The following is a 12,915-nucleotide window of genomic DNA, read 5'->3' as shown; positions in this document are numbered from 1 at the left end:
TGAGTGTGTTAATCTCCCTGTGTTTAAGATATAGAATGTCCACTAATTAAATGAGTTACTAACAACTCACTTAATTAATATCTTTCTCCAAGAGTAGTACCACTCAACCTTATCGTCATGTCGAACTATGTCCACCTGCAGAGTTTACATGACAATCCTTATAAGCTTCTCTTGGGGACATCATCAACCTAGATTACTAGGACACAGTTTCATTCTATAATCAACAACACACCATATAAATAATATCATTTCCCAACTTATCGGGCATATTGATTTATCGAACTAAATCACACCCTTTGATAAATTTAAGAAATGAATATTGAGTATATGTGCTTGTTATTATATCATGATTAAGAGCACACACTTCCATAATAACAAAGGTCTTGTTCTTTTATGCAGTCAGTATAAAAAGAACTAATCTTAAATAGTCCTGCTCAATATACTCAGAGTGTACTAGTGTAATTTTATAGTCAAGATAAACTAATACCAAATTATACTGCGACTATTCTAATGGTTTGTTCCTATCTATCTTAGTCGTGAGCTACTGTTTATAATTTATAAGGAACTGATAACATGATCTTCTATGTGTGACACCACACACCATGTTATCTATAATATAAATTAATTGAATAACTACACTTAGCATATAAATGTAGACATTTAACCAATATGATTCTTTATTTCAAAATAAATGTTTACAAAAAGCTAGGCTTTTAGTATACACTCTAACAAGGGCTTCAAGCTTCAATGTCTTCTTCTTCCTCTCGCTCGTTGCTCTTTCGGAGATTAGTCCAAGAAGAGCAGTCTCGCTCTGATACCACTTATTAGGATAATTTGGGAGCTAAAAGGGGGTGATTAGATTTAATCGCTTCGTCAATGATGATTTACAGTGGAAACTTGAAGTAATGTTAACACCCTTTATTTTACTTAGTATCCACCTCCTTAAGGTGACTAATCCAAGAGTTCACTCTCCTCACTCATAGATATACTATGAAAACCTCCTTCCAAGAGGCGGAAAAGCCTCGTACAGTCTCAACATGAGAAATACAACGAGAGATACAACAAAGATACAACAAGAACAAGAAAAGTATATACAATAATGTGGAACCTTGCTCTTGATCTCTTGCTCTAGACTACCTCTTGTTGACTCGGAAATACAGCAACACTTCACCTTGAATCGTCTAAGAATCAATGGAGAATAGAGTGTTGGTCCGCGGTGACTGGCTAGAAGGGGGGTTGAATAACATGCACAAATCAAAAGAAAACTACCCTTCTCGGACTCTCAGAATAACACTTGCATAAATTAAATAAGCAAAAAAATAACAAAAAGAAGAGGCACCAGATTTGACTTGGTTACAACCGAGGAGGTTGTTAATTCAAGGAATGTATCGCACTAGTATCTCCTTCAGGTAGAGAAACATCTTACAGCAATGACGTACAAAAATAGAAGCTCAACTACAAATGAAAGCGTACAAGTGTTGGAATGCTGATTGCTTGAGTTGATTTAAAGCTTCTAGACCAAGGTTGTATTTATAGCCTTGGTCGGGGGCGTTTGGAAGGGTTCCAGGCACCTAAGAGGGGATAAAATTTTATCTCCTTCACAACGGATCACATTTGACTGTGATCCGATCAAAATCCAACTCTGGGCGCTCGAAATCGCTCCGGGCGCCTGGACTGGTCTGGGCACCCAGAATAGTTTCGGGCGCTTGGATCACTAAAGTCAACTTTGTTGACTTTTGGTCCGGGCCCTCTGCTCCGGTGTTGCTTGCCTCAGTCCGGGTCTTCCACTCTGGCTCCGCTCGTTTGGGTGATTTCAGCCAACCGAAATAAGTCTCACCCGAACCCAATTTCGGCCTTCTCGAGCAACCTTCCGCTCCGACTTCTCATCCCTCGGAAACGTCGCGCGCTTCCTTCTTGTCCGCTTGCGTACTTTTCTGCAGCACCTCGTACCTCAGACACACTGAGCCCGTCGGCTCTCTCCCGTGTCGTCCTTCTCGCTATCTACATCTTTTGCTCGACTCCCTGTGCTCCTAAGCTCTTGCACACTTAGACACAAGGTTAAAACACCACATGACCTAACTTAACTTGTTGATCACATCAAAACAACCTTGGGGTTCCAACATAGAGGAGAAGAAGAATAGATTTAAATCTTCGTGAAATCCTTTATATCGCCCTTATTTAGGGTTCTCAATTGGCCTTACCCCCAATCGATTACCATATTAGATCAGATCAAATTCAACCATACAAAACACGCAACGACTCTTTTCTATTTCTCTCAATTGATTACCCCAATCGATTCCTCAACTCTATGTGTTTTCGCAAACTAGCCCTTAATCAATTACTCTAATCGATTAGGGATTCCAGAATTGATTGTCCTAATCGATTCCATCGCTTCGTGACAAACTGCTACCCAATCAATTGACCCAATCGATCGGCAATAACTAAATCGATTGAGTCAATTGATTTAGCCTTTGTTCTCGCAAATTTTCTTCATGAAACCCCCAATTGATTGAGATTTCTTCCCAATCGATTTAGCACTGACTAATCGATTGAACCAATCAATTAGATATGTCGGAATCAATTACCCAATCAATTCTAGTACCTTGTGTGCTCTATCGAATTAAGCCCTAATTGATTAGCTTAGGGTTAATCAATGGATCAACCCTAACTTACTTAATCGAAGTCTAGGGTTTCCTTGCCCAATATCTGGTCAATCGTGACCTATTAGGACTTTTTTACTAAGTGTTCGGTTAATCTTTGACTCACTTGGACTTTACATCTCATGCCAACTTTCCATTGGACTTTTGATCACCAAATGTGGTCTTCCTTAACCAACTTAGATTTTCTTCTTGCCTAACCACAGTTAGAACTTTCCTTTGCCAATGTGCGGTCCTCCTTGACTCACTTGAACTTTCCTTTATCTAACTACAATTAGGACTTCTCTTTGCCAATGTGAGGTCCTCCTTGACCCACTTAGACTTTCCTTTGCCTAACCACAGTTAGGACTCTCTTTGCTAGCGTGTGGTCCTCCTTGACTTACTTGGACTTTCCTTTGTCTAACCGTAGTTATAACTTTCCTTTGCCAATGTGTGATCTTCCTTAATCCATTTAGACTTTTCTTTGCCTAACCGCAGTTAGAACTTTCCCAGTCTAGTATCCAGTCCTCCATAACCTACTTGACTTCTCTCTCACATATTGTCAAGTATTCGATCAACCTTGACCTCTTCTTTACATATTGTACCTAAATATTGAAATTTAAGCTCGAACCCACTCGAGTTTAGTCAAATTGGTCAACCTTAACCCGAGGGTGATTGCACCAACAATCTCCCAATAGAAATTTCTTACATTCATGTACATGAATAACTCATGAACAATTTCCTTTGAATCCAATGGAGGATCTGATATCTGACTCGAATAGAGGAGAGTATGAAGGGATTTTTAGACATGATTAAATAATCAGATAATTGGATATTCAGGTAATTAGGGATAGAGGCGGGTCTAGTAAAATTCTATCCATACATGATTTGAATATCAGATTAAATAAATATACATATAATAGATTTTTTTTTTTTTTTGCCAAAATCCACTAACTATTTTGTTAGTGTTTAATCTATTTTTATTGAATATTATTAAATTAGGAGTAGACTATACATATTTAATCTTTTTTTTAATTAAATTTTTTTTGGATATGATATTAATTCTAAGATACTTTTGTTAAAAATGATACTTAGATACAATGAAAAATAAATATTAATATAGAAGATAATCGATCATCTGATGAGTATGAATATCAACGTATGATCTGTGATAGATATGAGGATTATAATGAAAATATATGGAAAATATGTGAAAAATATGAAATATGTTCCAAATCCGATCCATTATCACCCCTATTTATCAACCATCTAATAATATTTCTACAACCACATTTGTCCACCTTTGCGATATCCTTGGGATATGTTTTATACTAAAGACTCAAAATGGCTTCTTCGAGCTCTCTACTACTCTCCTTAGATGGACCACAATAGAGCATCATTTGCCTCAAAAGTCACCTTGAACTAGTTTGAGAAGTTGATGGTAATTACTAAACACTCGGATATCCTACCCTCCATGATTTCGAAGGCTCAAGAATCCCATAATCAAGATTTTGAAGGTTACTTTACTTTGGTATTTCTTTAAATTTTTCAATGGCCTCTATCATTTTGGGAATGAAATATATCTCACTTCACATATACACATACACATAATTTTAGTGCATTATTCCACTCGGATGGGTATGACACAGTGATGAAATATTCAAAGGAATAATATAAGAAAGATTTGAATGTCAAATGGGATGAATATTTTAAAGGCGGGCTTCATAAATTGTGTTCTAAATTTATCTATAGATAAATTAAAGAAAAAGATCATCTGTCTTTATGATTTAATTCCTAGATTACTATTTTAGTGCATTATCTCATTTAATCCGCTAGGAGATGATATCTTTCATCTCGATATCATCGATTCTATGATCCATCTTTTAGATGGAAGGGTATAACTGAGAAGAATAAAATAAATATTTGCCCCTAGTGTTTTTGTCAATTAGGTCTAGTCTTTAAAATAATGACTAATATATAAAAAAAAAATTTATCTCAATTTTATCGAAATTTGAATATCAGATTTTATGATTATAAGATTTCATGTGTGTGCTGATGAAATTATTGTATACTTTTAACAAAATATAAATTGTGGTAATTAGGGTATTAACACTAAAGCAAATAATTAAATATTTAAAGCCCCCCCTCTCTCTCTCTGTTCCTTTTTATTTGCCTCTCCCCTTAGAATATTCTTTGTTCCTCACTCTCACAGACACAGACACAGACACAGACACACACACACACAAACGCAGACACTATCACACTGCCTTCTCTTCGCTTCTCTTCTCCACTCTGCTCTCTCTAAAGCTCGCAACTTTTAATGGTCGCTGGCTCTATCTGCAGAGGTTGATGTCACCGCCTCTCGAGCATGACTACATAGGCCTATCCGAGCTCCACTCCCCGGCCGCCGTCGCCGTCGCCGTCGGCGCAGCCGAGGATGGGGCCCTCAACCTGAAGGAGACGGAGCTAAGGCTCGGCCTCCCGGGGTCTGAGTTGCCTGACCGGAATGACTTGGTGGGCAGCCTCAGCTTGGGCCTCCTCCCCAAGCCCTTGGTATCCGGCGCAAAGCGAGGGTTCTCCGACGCCATCGACGGGGCGGGAAAGTGGAGACTCGCCGCCGTTGGAGGTAGATCTGAGGTGGATGCTGGTAAAGGTGGCGCCTTGTTCTCCCCCAAAGGGGAGAACTGCGACGGGCAGCTGCCTGCCCTCGGGAATGCGGGAAAAGGCAAGGACGCGGTGGCGAAGGCGACCGAGCATGAGAGGAAGGCCGCCGGACAGGTAGGGATTGCGAATGGGAATGAGCGTGGCGTCGCGCCTGCTGCAAAGTAAGTGTCTCGGATTTTCTCTAGCGGTCTTTGATTGAGGAAATGTGTTTTTGCGATCTTTGTCTCATCTTTTATGTCTTTTTTGATGGGTCGTTTTCTTGCCTAGAGTGTTCATTTCTTCTATGAAGATGTTCTTTTTTTGGGGTTTCATCCAGAAAAAAAATACACATGTTCTCTGTTAAACATATACTGCATTTAATTGATTGCCCAAAGATTATCTGAAAGTACTGATAAACTTAGTTATTCATAGTTCTTCAGCATGGAGTTTCTTTCTGATATTTGCTTTCTATTCTTCCTTCTCATGCAGATAAGATCCATCTACTCTGACTGAAAATAGTTGAGATTAAGATGGTTTATTGTTGTTGTTATTGTCAAACTTGGAAATATCGCCGTATTTGTTGGGTTTTTTCCCTTGTTCAATTTCAAAAATATTTTCACTTAGTTTTGTATCAATTTTGCTGGCATGCAAAAAATGATGAGCATAACCGTTACAGGGCGCAGGTAGTAGGTTGGCCACCAATTCGTAATTATCGTAAGAACAGTATGGCTACAAATCCACCAAAGAACAAAGAAGATGCTGATGGAAAGCAAGGATCAGCGTGCCTTTATGTTAAAGTCAGCATGGATGGAGCACCATACCTTAGGAAAGTTGATCTGAAGATGTACAAAAATTATAAGGAGTTCTCGTTGGCACTAGAAGAAATGTTTAGTGGCTTCACCATTGGTGAGCGCTGTTTTTTCTCCAATATTTCCATATGAACTCACAAAATATTATTCCTTGCGTTACCTGTTCATGATAATTGCTTTCTTACTTTTTTATAGGCACCGTTTCATGATGAACATAAGGTTTCTTTTGTGCTATTTGATTTCCTTTTTTCTTTTCATTTTTTGTATATATAATATCTTGTTTTGGTTACTCTTCCATGTTGCTATAACTTCAAAGGAACGATATCTATTTTTACTAAAACATTAGATTTTTTTTAACATCTTTCTATTTCTTCTTTTTCTTTATAACCCATAGATGAATTTAAATTGTCAATGAAAAGTTTGTAGTTTTCTTCGTAGATGACATAGTGAAAATGCATATTATATAGATAAATAATATTATTATCAAATGAGGAAGGAAGCCAACATTAACAACCCCCATGTGTCATCTAATTTCTCCCTTCCTGGATCAGTCTAGCCCTCTTGCGTGCAAGTTTCCATTTGATTCCAACAACCCTTGCAATATTTGATGGATCGACTAGATTGTAACTGTCTCTTCTGGAGCTTCCCTTAGAATCTTACCATTGTGTTGGTTTTCTTATTTGAAAGAGTTCAAAAACAATTTCAGCCTAAACTATCTTGTACTTGTGGAAAACCGTATAATGTATGGGATTCTTATTGTTTATGAAGAATCTTTTGTCCTTTTTGTTTTTCTTGAATAGAAAATCTTTACATACTGATATTTCTTGGTTTCAGGAGTTTACTTGTTCTGTGTAATTTGTGTCACTGTAGGCCAGTGTGATTCTCATGGAATACCAGGGCTTTGCGATGGATTAGCTGACAGCAAGTTGACTGATCTTCTGAGTGGATCGGAATATGCACTCACTTATGAGGACAAAGATGGTGATTGGATGCTTGTCGGGGATGTGCCATGGGAGTAAGGACATAGTTTCTTAATGCAATTTTATTAACTATTATTTATTGGTCAAATAGCAAAGACTATAACAACGCCACTGACTTGTTACTGGTAATGATTTTTCATTTTTCTGTATATTTTGGTGTTGACCACAAGATATTTTGTGACTGCGATCGTTTGAACTATTGGGTAGCTGATTTAATGTCTTATTATTTGCCTAAGCTTGTTTTAGGTTGTTCTTTTTTCCTTCTTGCTTTTTCTGTTCCATATTTTATGTCTCGCTGTAGCTTAAAATTTTACATTTGATTTTAAATTTCAGGATGTTCACCGACTCTTGCAGGAGGCTGAGGATAATGAAGGGTTCAGATGCAATAGGACTTGGTGAGTACAAATAAACACATGAAGCTAACCTTAAGGGTCATTAAGCTTTCATGCACCATTAAAATTTATTCCTGTATATGAAGATTGCAGCATGACCAAGCAATATACAACATAGGACTCCTTTAGGCAAACAATGAACATGATTTATATATCATTGCATGTATGTATTTCTACTATGCTTTAAGTTTCACCACATATTTGGAAGCTTTTTTCTCTTTCCTCTTTCAAAGGAACATGCATTTTCTGCTCGATCCAGGATCCACTATTATTGCCTGATCCATATATCTTGAACCTTTTAGGCTCATGCCATACTCTATTATATATTCATTAGCCTTACCCTTCTTCACCTTCTAATACACTGCTAAAACACATTATCTGCTCTGCCAACTGTGTTATAGAATAATTATAGGTGCTGATGTTCCATCAACTCCAAAGTCCTAGAACTTCCGCTCAATACTACATAGCATCATACTCTTTGCATTTCCCTACTGGCTTTGCTGTTATGACAAAAATGAACCATGATATATTTCTCGCAGCTCCAAGGGCCATGGAGAAATGCAAGAACCATAACTAGATTCCGATGTTGGATCCCTAATGAAAGCAAATGCGACCAGATCATGTTCAGCAAAGCTCTCCTTGATACTGAAAGGTTTAACAAGGTTCTTGGCAAATCGTAACATACCTATTAAACTAGTTGGTTTGCTACTTCTTTACATGTACTAAGACTGTTAGATGAGATTCTCTAGGGACCTAAGCTTTCTATGATGTGAATTCAGTGTTTGTATGAGTCGCAACTATTGTGTCTTTATGTGTAAACACTTGGCTTGCTGTTTGGAACTGCTAAAATCATATTTTCTGTTTGCAAATGTTGTTTACAAGTCTTGTTGCTGATCTGAATCATGGCTTACCATCTCCATTCTGGCTAATACTTCATGTAAGCAGCTCTCCTCTGGTCATCTAAAGGTTATTACACTTCATGACCATTCTTATAGCTTTGACTTGCTCCCTAAATGAGTCTGTGTATATTAATTGATGCAGATATATCTATCTCTCAGAAATGTTTTTCAGGTGGGTTTCTGAAAGTTAATAATTTCATACAAGTTCCTCGCATTCATGTCATTTTTTTCACTCTTCTCAGTATCAGACATGCATGGTGAACTCTGCAGCTTTTTGGAGTTGTGTTGGGTTGGAACCTGCATTCATTACCTTTCTTTTAAAGAACCATGATAGATGCTGTGACTGTAGTTTACAGGCTATTGGTGGTTGGTTCATTCCCGTTTGTAACTCGGAATCAAGCTTCCTTTTAACAAATGATGGTGCTACACTCCACTTTCTTTTACTCATGATGTCTCTTGTTGGTGGCCTTTAAAGTAATGTAATTTACTTAACACCACTAGAAAAATCGCAACTTGGTATTCCTCTCGCAAACATTTAATATCCTACAAAGTTCTTAAACTTTGATGCTTCCTACCACATTTATGCTTATGAGGCTCACTGTTTGTATAGTATTTCCTTTGTCCAAAGTAAATCAAGAAAATTCCATATGTTGGCAGGCTGGATGCTCTCAAAGAACATTGCTTCTGGTATATTACCATCATGTCAACTACCTTTTTCCGTTACATGCTGCAGATATATTTATGCTGATTCTTCCTGGAACTGCACTTGTCGGATGATTTAGAATCTCACAAATGTTTTTAGCTGAGACTTCTAAAAGAAGCTAGACACACAATAATGCTCTTACTTTATTCCTTGTAATCGATATTCATTATCCTATTGATCCATCCTGAACAAACCTGCAAACATCCACTTCCACTTTTGAACTTTGTATAATATGTAACTTGTCTTCCATTTTTATTTATGCTATTTTTTGCATCTTGAGATTATGCTGATTCTTGATGAACCTACTGTTGCTGTTACCATCTTACATGTAATTTTGTGCTAGGACTATTTTTCAGATATCGAAAAAGCTAACATCTGCAAGCTCAGTGTTTTCTTCATATCAACCAAACAGATGAACAGAGTTCATCCACTCTGTCTTCCTTCAACTCCACTTTTGTCACTTCAGGTAAACATCTGCTAGCCTCAGTCATTTCTTTTCCTTTATCTGAAGCTTCTAAAGGAAAGCTGCAGATCAGCCAAAGGCCATGGGTGCTTTCCAATGCACCAGACAAGAAAAAAGACTAAAGAATACGAAGATGAAGAAAAAAAAAGATGATCCATCATCAACCATGTCTGATAGTGATGAGTGAAATTGAGTGGCAATTGATGGAAGAAACCTTGTGAACTGTGGATGTTGATAAGTAGGAAAGTGATGGGGAACAGTGACATGGTGCCATGAATGAGGGCCCAATGTGGCATGGAGAGTCGGAGACTGGCAGTGGGTGGGGGAACAGCCTTCGCTTAATTAAAAGAGTAGAAGGTGCCTTCACGGGAGTAGTGTACTTAGGGCTCTGAATGAATTAAATGTTCATGAGTAAATTTGATGTTATTCATGTTCATTTAATATATATAAAGTCAATTCAATAAATAAACTTAAACAATTCATTAACTTAAATAAATTTAAACAATTCATTAACTTAAATAAATTTAAACAATTCATTAACTTAAATGAATACATTTGAACACATATTTTTGTGTTTGTTAATATCCATAATAAAGATTGTAACTCCTAGGTTAATGGTCTAGCAGCAGGCATCTTCTTTGTTTTCCAAGTATTCTTTGTTTTCTAAGTATTTAAGGATCGAGTTTTAATTTTACGAACTAACAGATGATTTTTCTTAATGAATGGTTGATTTAAGAATAATGGACTAATGAATTGCCTGCAATGAGTGCTTCTTGATTTATATTGATGGTTGATGGAAAATTTTTGTTGGAGTCGGACTGATCATTCCATGATCAATCAACGTAAGTTGGATATTTGGTGTCAATTAAAAGTAATAATTATTCACAAATAAAGTTTGTGAATTATGTTAATCAATAAATTTTTATCAATGGTAAATAAGTAAAAAAATTTAAAATATACAAATAATTTTTATTGTCAATTTCAATAATGAACCAAATAAGTTTTAAATATAAAAAATTTAAATAATCAAATAAATAAGTTATTAAAAGAATCAAATTCAAATCAAATTTAGTTTAAACTCATAAAAAATTCATTTTAATAATTTGATTTATTTTAGGTTTAACTTGATTTAATTCGATTATTTTATCAAACGAACTTGAACATCATAAAATTTAACTCATTTATCTCCCTAATTGTAGTGTAAAAGCACTTATAGATAGATAGATCCTCTAAGTAATCTTGAACATCATAAAATTTAACTCCTTTAACTCGTTTACCTCCCCAAGTGTAGTGTAAAAGCACTTCCAGATAGAGGAACTAACAAGGAAGGCCGTTTACGTTCAGATTAGTCAGACATAAGGTGACTGATTGAATGCCACTACTAACAACTCTGTCCCTGAAACTAAAATATAGCTGACCACTAGAGTAGAATGTCATTTGCTCAAACATGATGAATTCAATTCCTGGGACCTGAAGCTACGAGTTATGTGGACTTTTGAGGTTCCTGAATCAATTGATTGGCATGTTATCAGCTAGCCATCATTCCAAAATCTTATACAGTATGACAGATCACGGCCACCAAAAGAAGGAAAATGACAGAAGAAACACAATGGCCTACTTGAAAATTTAGAAGAGTATTTTTTTTTTGCAACTAGTTAATAAATAATGATTTAGCCCACACAAGAAACAAGTGAGCAGTATGCTTCCTGTTTAATTAATAGCTAAGTAGACTCTTTCCTTCATCTTTTTCTCAATGTCACAAAACTCGGAAGGATTATCTCTCTTCTTCCAACCAAACCAAGCTTTGAGAACTTGTTACGACTCTGCGATGGCCTATTTCTTTCCATGGACAAAACTAATACGAAGGAGTCTTCGTCATGTATGAAGTCTCCCACTCCTCTTCCCTTGATTGCGCGGTTGTTAAAAAGCAGCTCCCACGGACTAACACAGTTGATTTATCTTCTTTTCAGATCGCATGAGATATTCCTAGAGGAGCTCCAAGATGAGAGTTATCACCTTGTACTACATTAACTGTTAAAAAATAAGGTGAAAGAAGGCTGGTCGCAGAGGAGATAGAGCTGATAATCAACTTCCTTTTCAAATCGCATGAGACATTTCCAGAAGGGCTCCGAGATGAGAGTTATCATTTTTTACTATCGTAGTTGCTAAAAACCCAAGGTGAAAGGCTTGTAGTTGCTAAAACCCCAAAAATGTGCGTAAAACATGCTCATGAACAACTTTTGAAAGGGAAAAGGTTATGGAAGAGGAAAACGGGATTGAAGTAAAAGGATAAGAACTTACAGACACTTCTTACTTCAAGAACTTAGACACTTCTTTGCATGAGTAAGGCTCAAGTTAGGCTTGAATGCCTTGCAAAGGCTCCTCAGCTCGTCTTATATAGAAAAGGAGAAAGCCTCGGGTGCTCAGTGGGCCCCATCGATAGGATTTCACCTTATCTGATAAGATCGAGTATGAGATGGCTTATTTAAAGAAGGATATTATTTCTTCTGTGGCATGACTAAAGAAGGATTCGATTCCTTCTTTTACAAAGCACACAACACACTTAGGTCTATTGACATGACTAAAGACTATTGACATGACTAAAGAAGGATTTGATTCCTTCTTTTTACAAAGCACACAACAGACTTAGGTATATTGACATGACTAAAGAAGGATTTGATTCCTTCTTTTTACAAAGCACTTAGATTTTGAAATTAGACATGCGTCGGAACGCATCACTTAGTAGATACGCTATCTGCTCCAGCTGTTGATCAATTTGTCTTGTTGCTGGTAACCAATCATGTCATCAGTTATCCTTTGTACTAAGAGATTCGCACTCCCGTATCTTAAGCATGTGTACTATACGTAGGCATTGGAGTGCATTTTGTGCTTGTACCGCCAATTGCTGTTGTATTTGATGAAGTTCTTCTCGTCTTTTGTCGTCAACCTCAAGGCTGATAGGGTATGATTTTGACTTGAGGTTCTGCTGGTATTATTCAACCAATGAGAGAGGTTGTTGAGTGCCTTCGAAAGAGTCTCCTCCGCCTTTGGTGTTGGTGTTCGTTGAACTTCCTGTAGAGCCCGAGGGATTAACCCCAGACCATTGAGAATAGCTTCCGGCCATTCTGAAATAGTCAGGTATGTGATTAGTCAGGATAATGAATCCGCAAGTAAATTATCCTTGCCGTCAATATGTTCAAATTTAATAGGAATGCCAGTGTTGATTATATAATTTGTGAATGCCAGCCATCGAATTCTTGGGGTTTATTGGTTGTTGTTTTTCCGAAGAAGCTAATGATAGCTTGACAGTCGGTTCTGATGAGTAATTCCTTCTTATCAAGATAGTAAATCTTCAATGCTTCCAGCGTGTTCATTACAGCATAAATTTCA

The 12,915-nt window shown here is 36.9% G+C and overlaps 2 protein-coding genes and 1 long non-coding RNA gene across 4 annotated transcripts; all 3 read left to right on the top strand.

Moving 5' to 3' along the window:
• The first annotated feature begins 4,817 nt into the window (after positions 1–4,817).
• On the top strand, positions 4,818–8,329 carry LOC122009494 (auxin-responsive protein IAA17-like). Its single transcript, XM_042565676.1, has 5 exons — positions 4,818–5,461; positions 5,956–6,185; positions 6,959–7,103; positions 7,402–7,463; positions 8,000–8,329. The coding sequence occupies exons 1-5, from the start codon at positions 4,986–4,988 to the stop codon at positions 8,035–8,037; spliced, it is 951 nt and encodes a 316-aa protein (XP_042421610.1). The 5' UTR covers positions 4,818–4,985; the 3' UTR covers positions 8,038–8,329.
• LOC122009495 lies at positions 8,257–10,003 on the top strand. 2 transcript variants are annotated; one of them, XM_042565677.1, is made up of 4 exons: positions 8,257–8,397; positions 8,502–8,531; positions 9,406–9,528; positions 9,599–10,003. In XM_042565677.1, exons 1-4 carry the CDS (start codon positions 8,329–8,331, stop codon positions 9,710–9,712), a joined length of 336 nt encoding a protein of 111 aa, XP_042421611.1. In that variant the 5' UTR covers positions 8,257–8,328; the 3' UTR covers positions 9,713–10,003. The 2 variants fall into 2 exon arrangements, with proteins under 2 accessions (XP_042421611.1, XP_042421612.1); XM_042565678.1 differs by having other exon boundaries at positions 9,594–10,003.
• Positions 10,004–10,653: 650 nt separating this feature from the next.
• On the top strand, positions 10,654–11,831 carry LOC122009496. Its single transcript, XR_006119580.1, has 2 exons — positions 10,654–11,404; positions 11,496–11,831. It is a non-coding gene; the product is annotated as an uncharacterized LOC122009496 (long non-coding RNA).
• Positions 11,832–12,915: the final 1,084 nt, after the last annotated feature.

Source organism: Zingiber officinale, chromosome 8A (assembly GCF_018446385.1).
Source record: "Zingiber officinale cultivar Zhangliang chromosome 8A, Zo_v1.1, whole genome shotgun sequence".
In the NCBI taxonomy this organism is placed as follows: Eukaryota; Viridiplantae; Streptophyta; class Magnoliopsida; order Zingiberales; family Zingiberaceae; genus Zingiber; species Zingiber officinale.
Note: the sequence above shows the minus strand (reverse complement) of the source record. Positions and strands in the feature narration are given on the sequence as shown.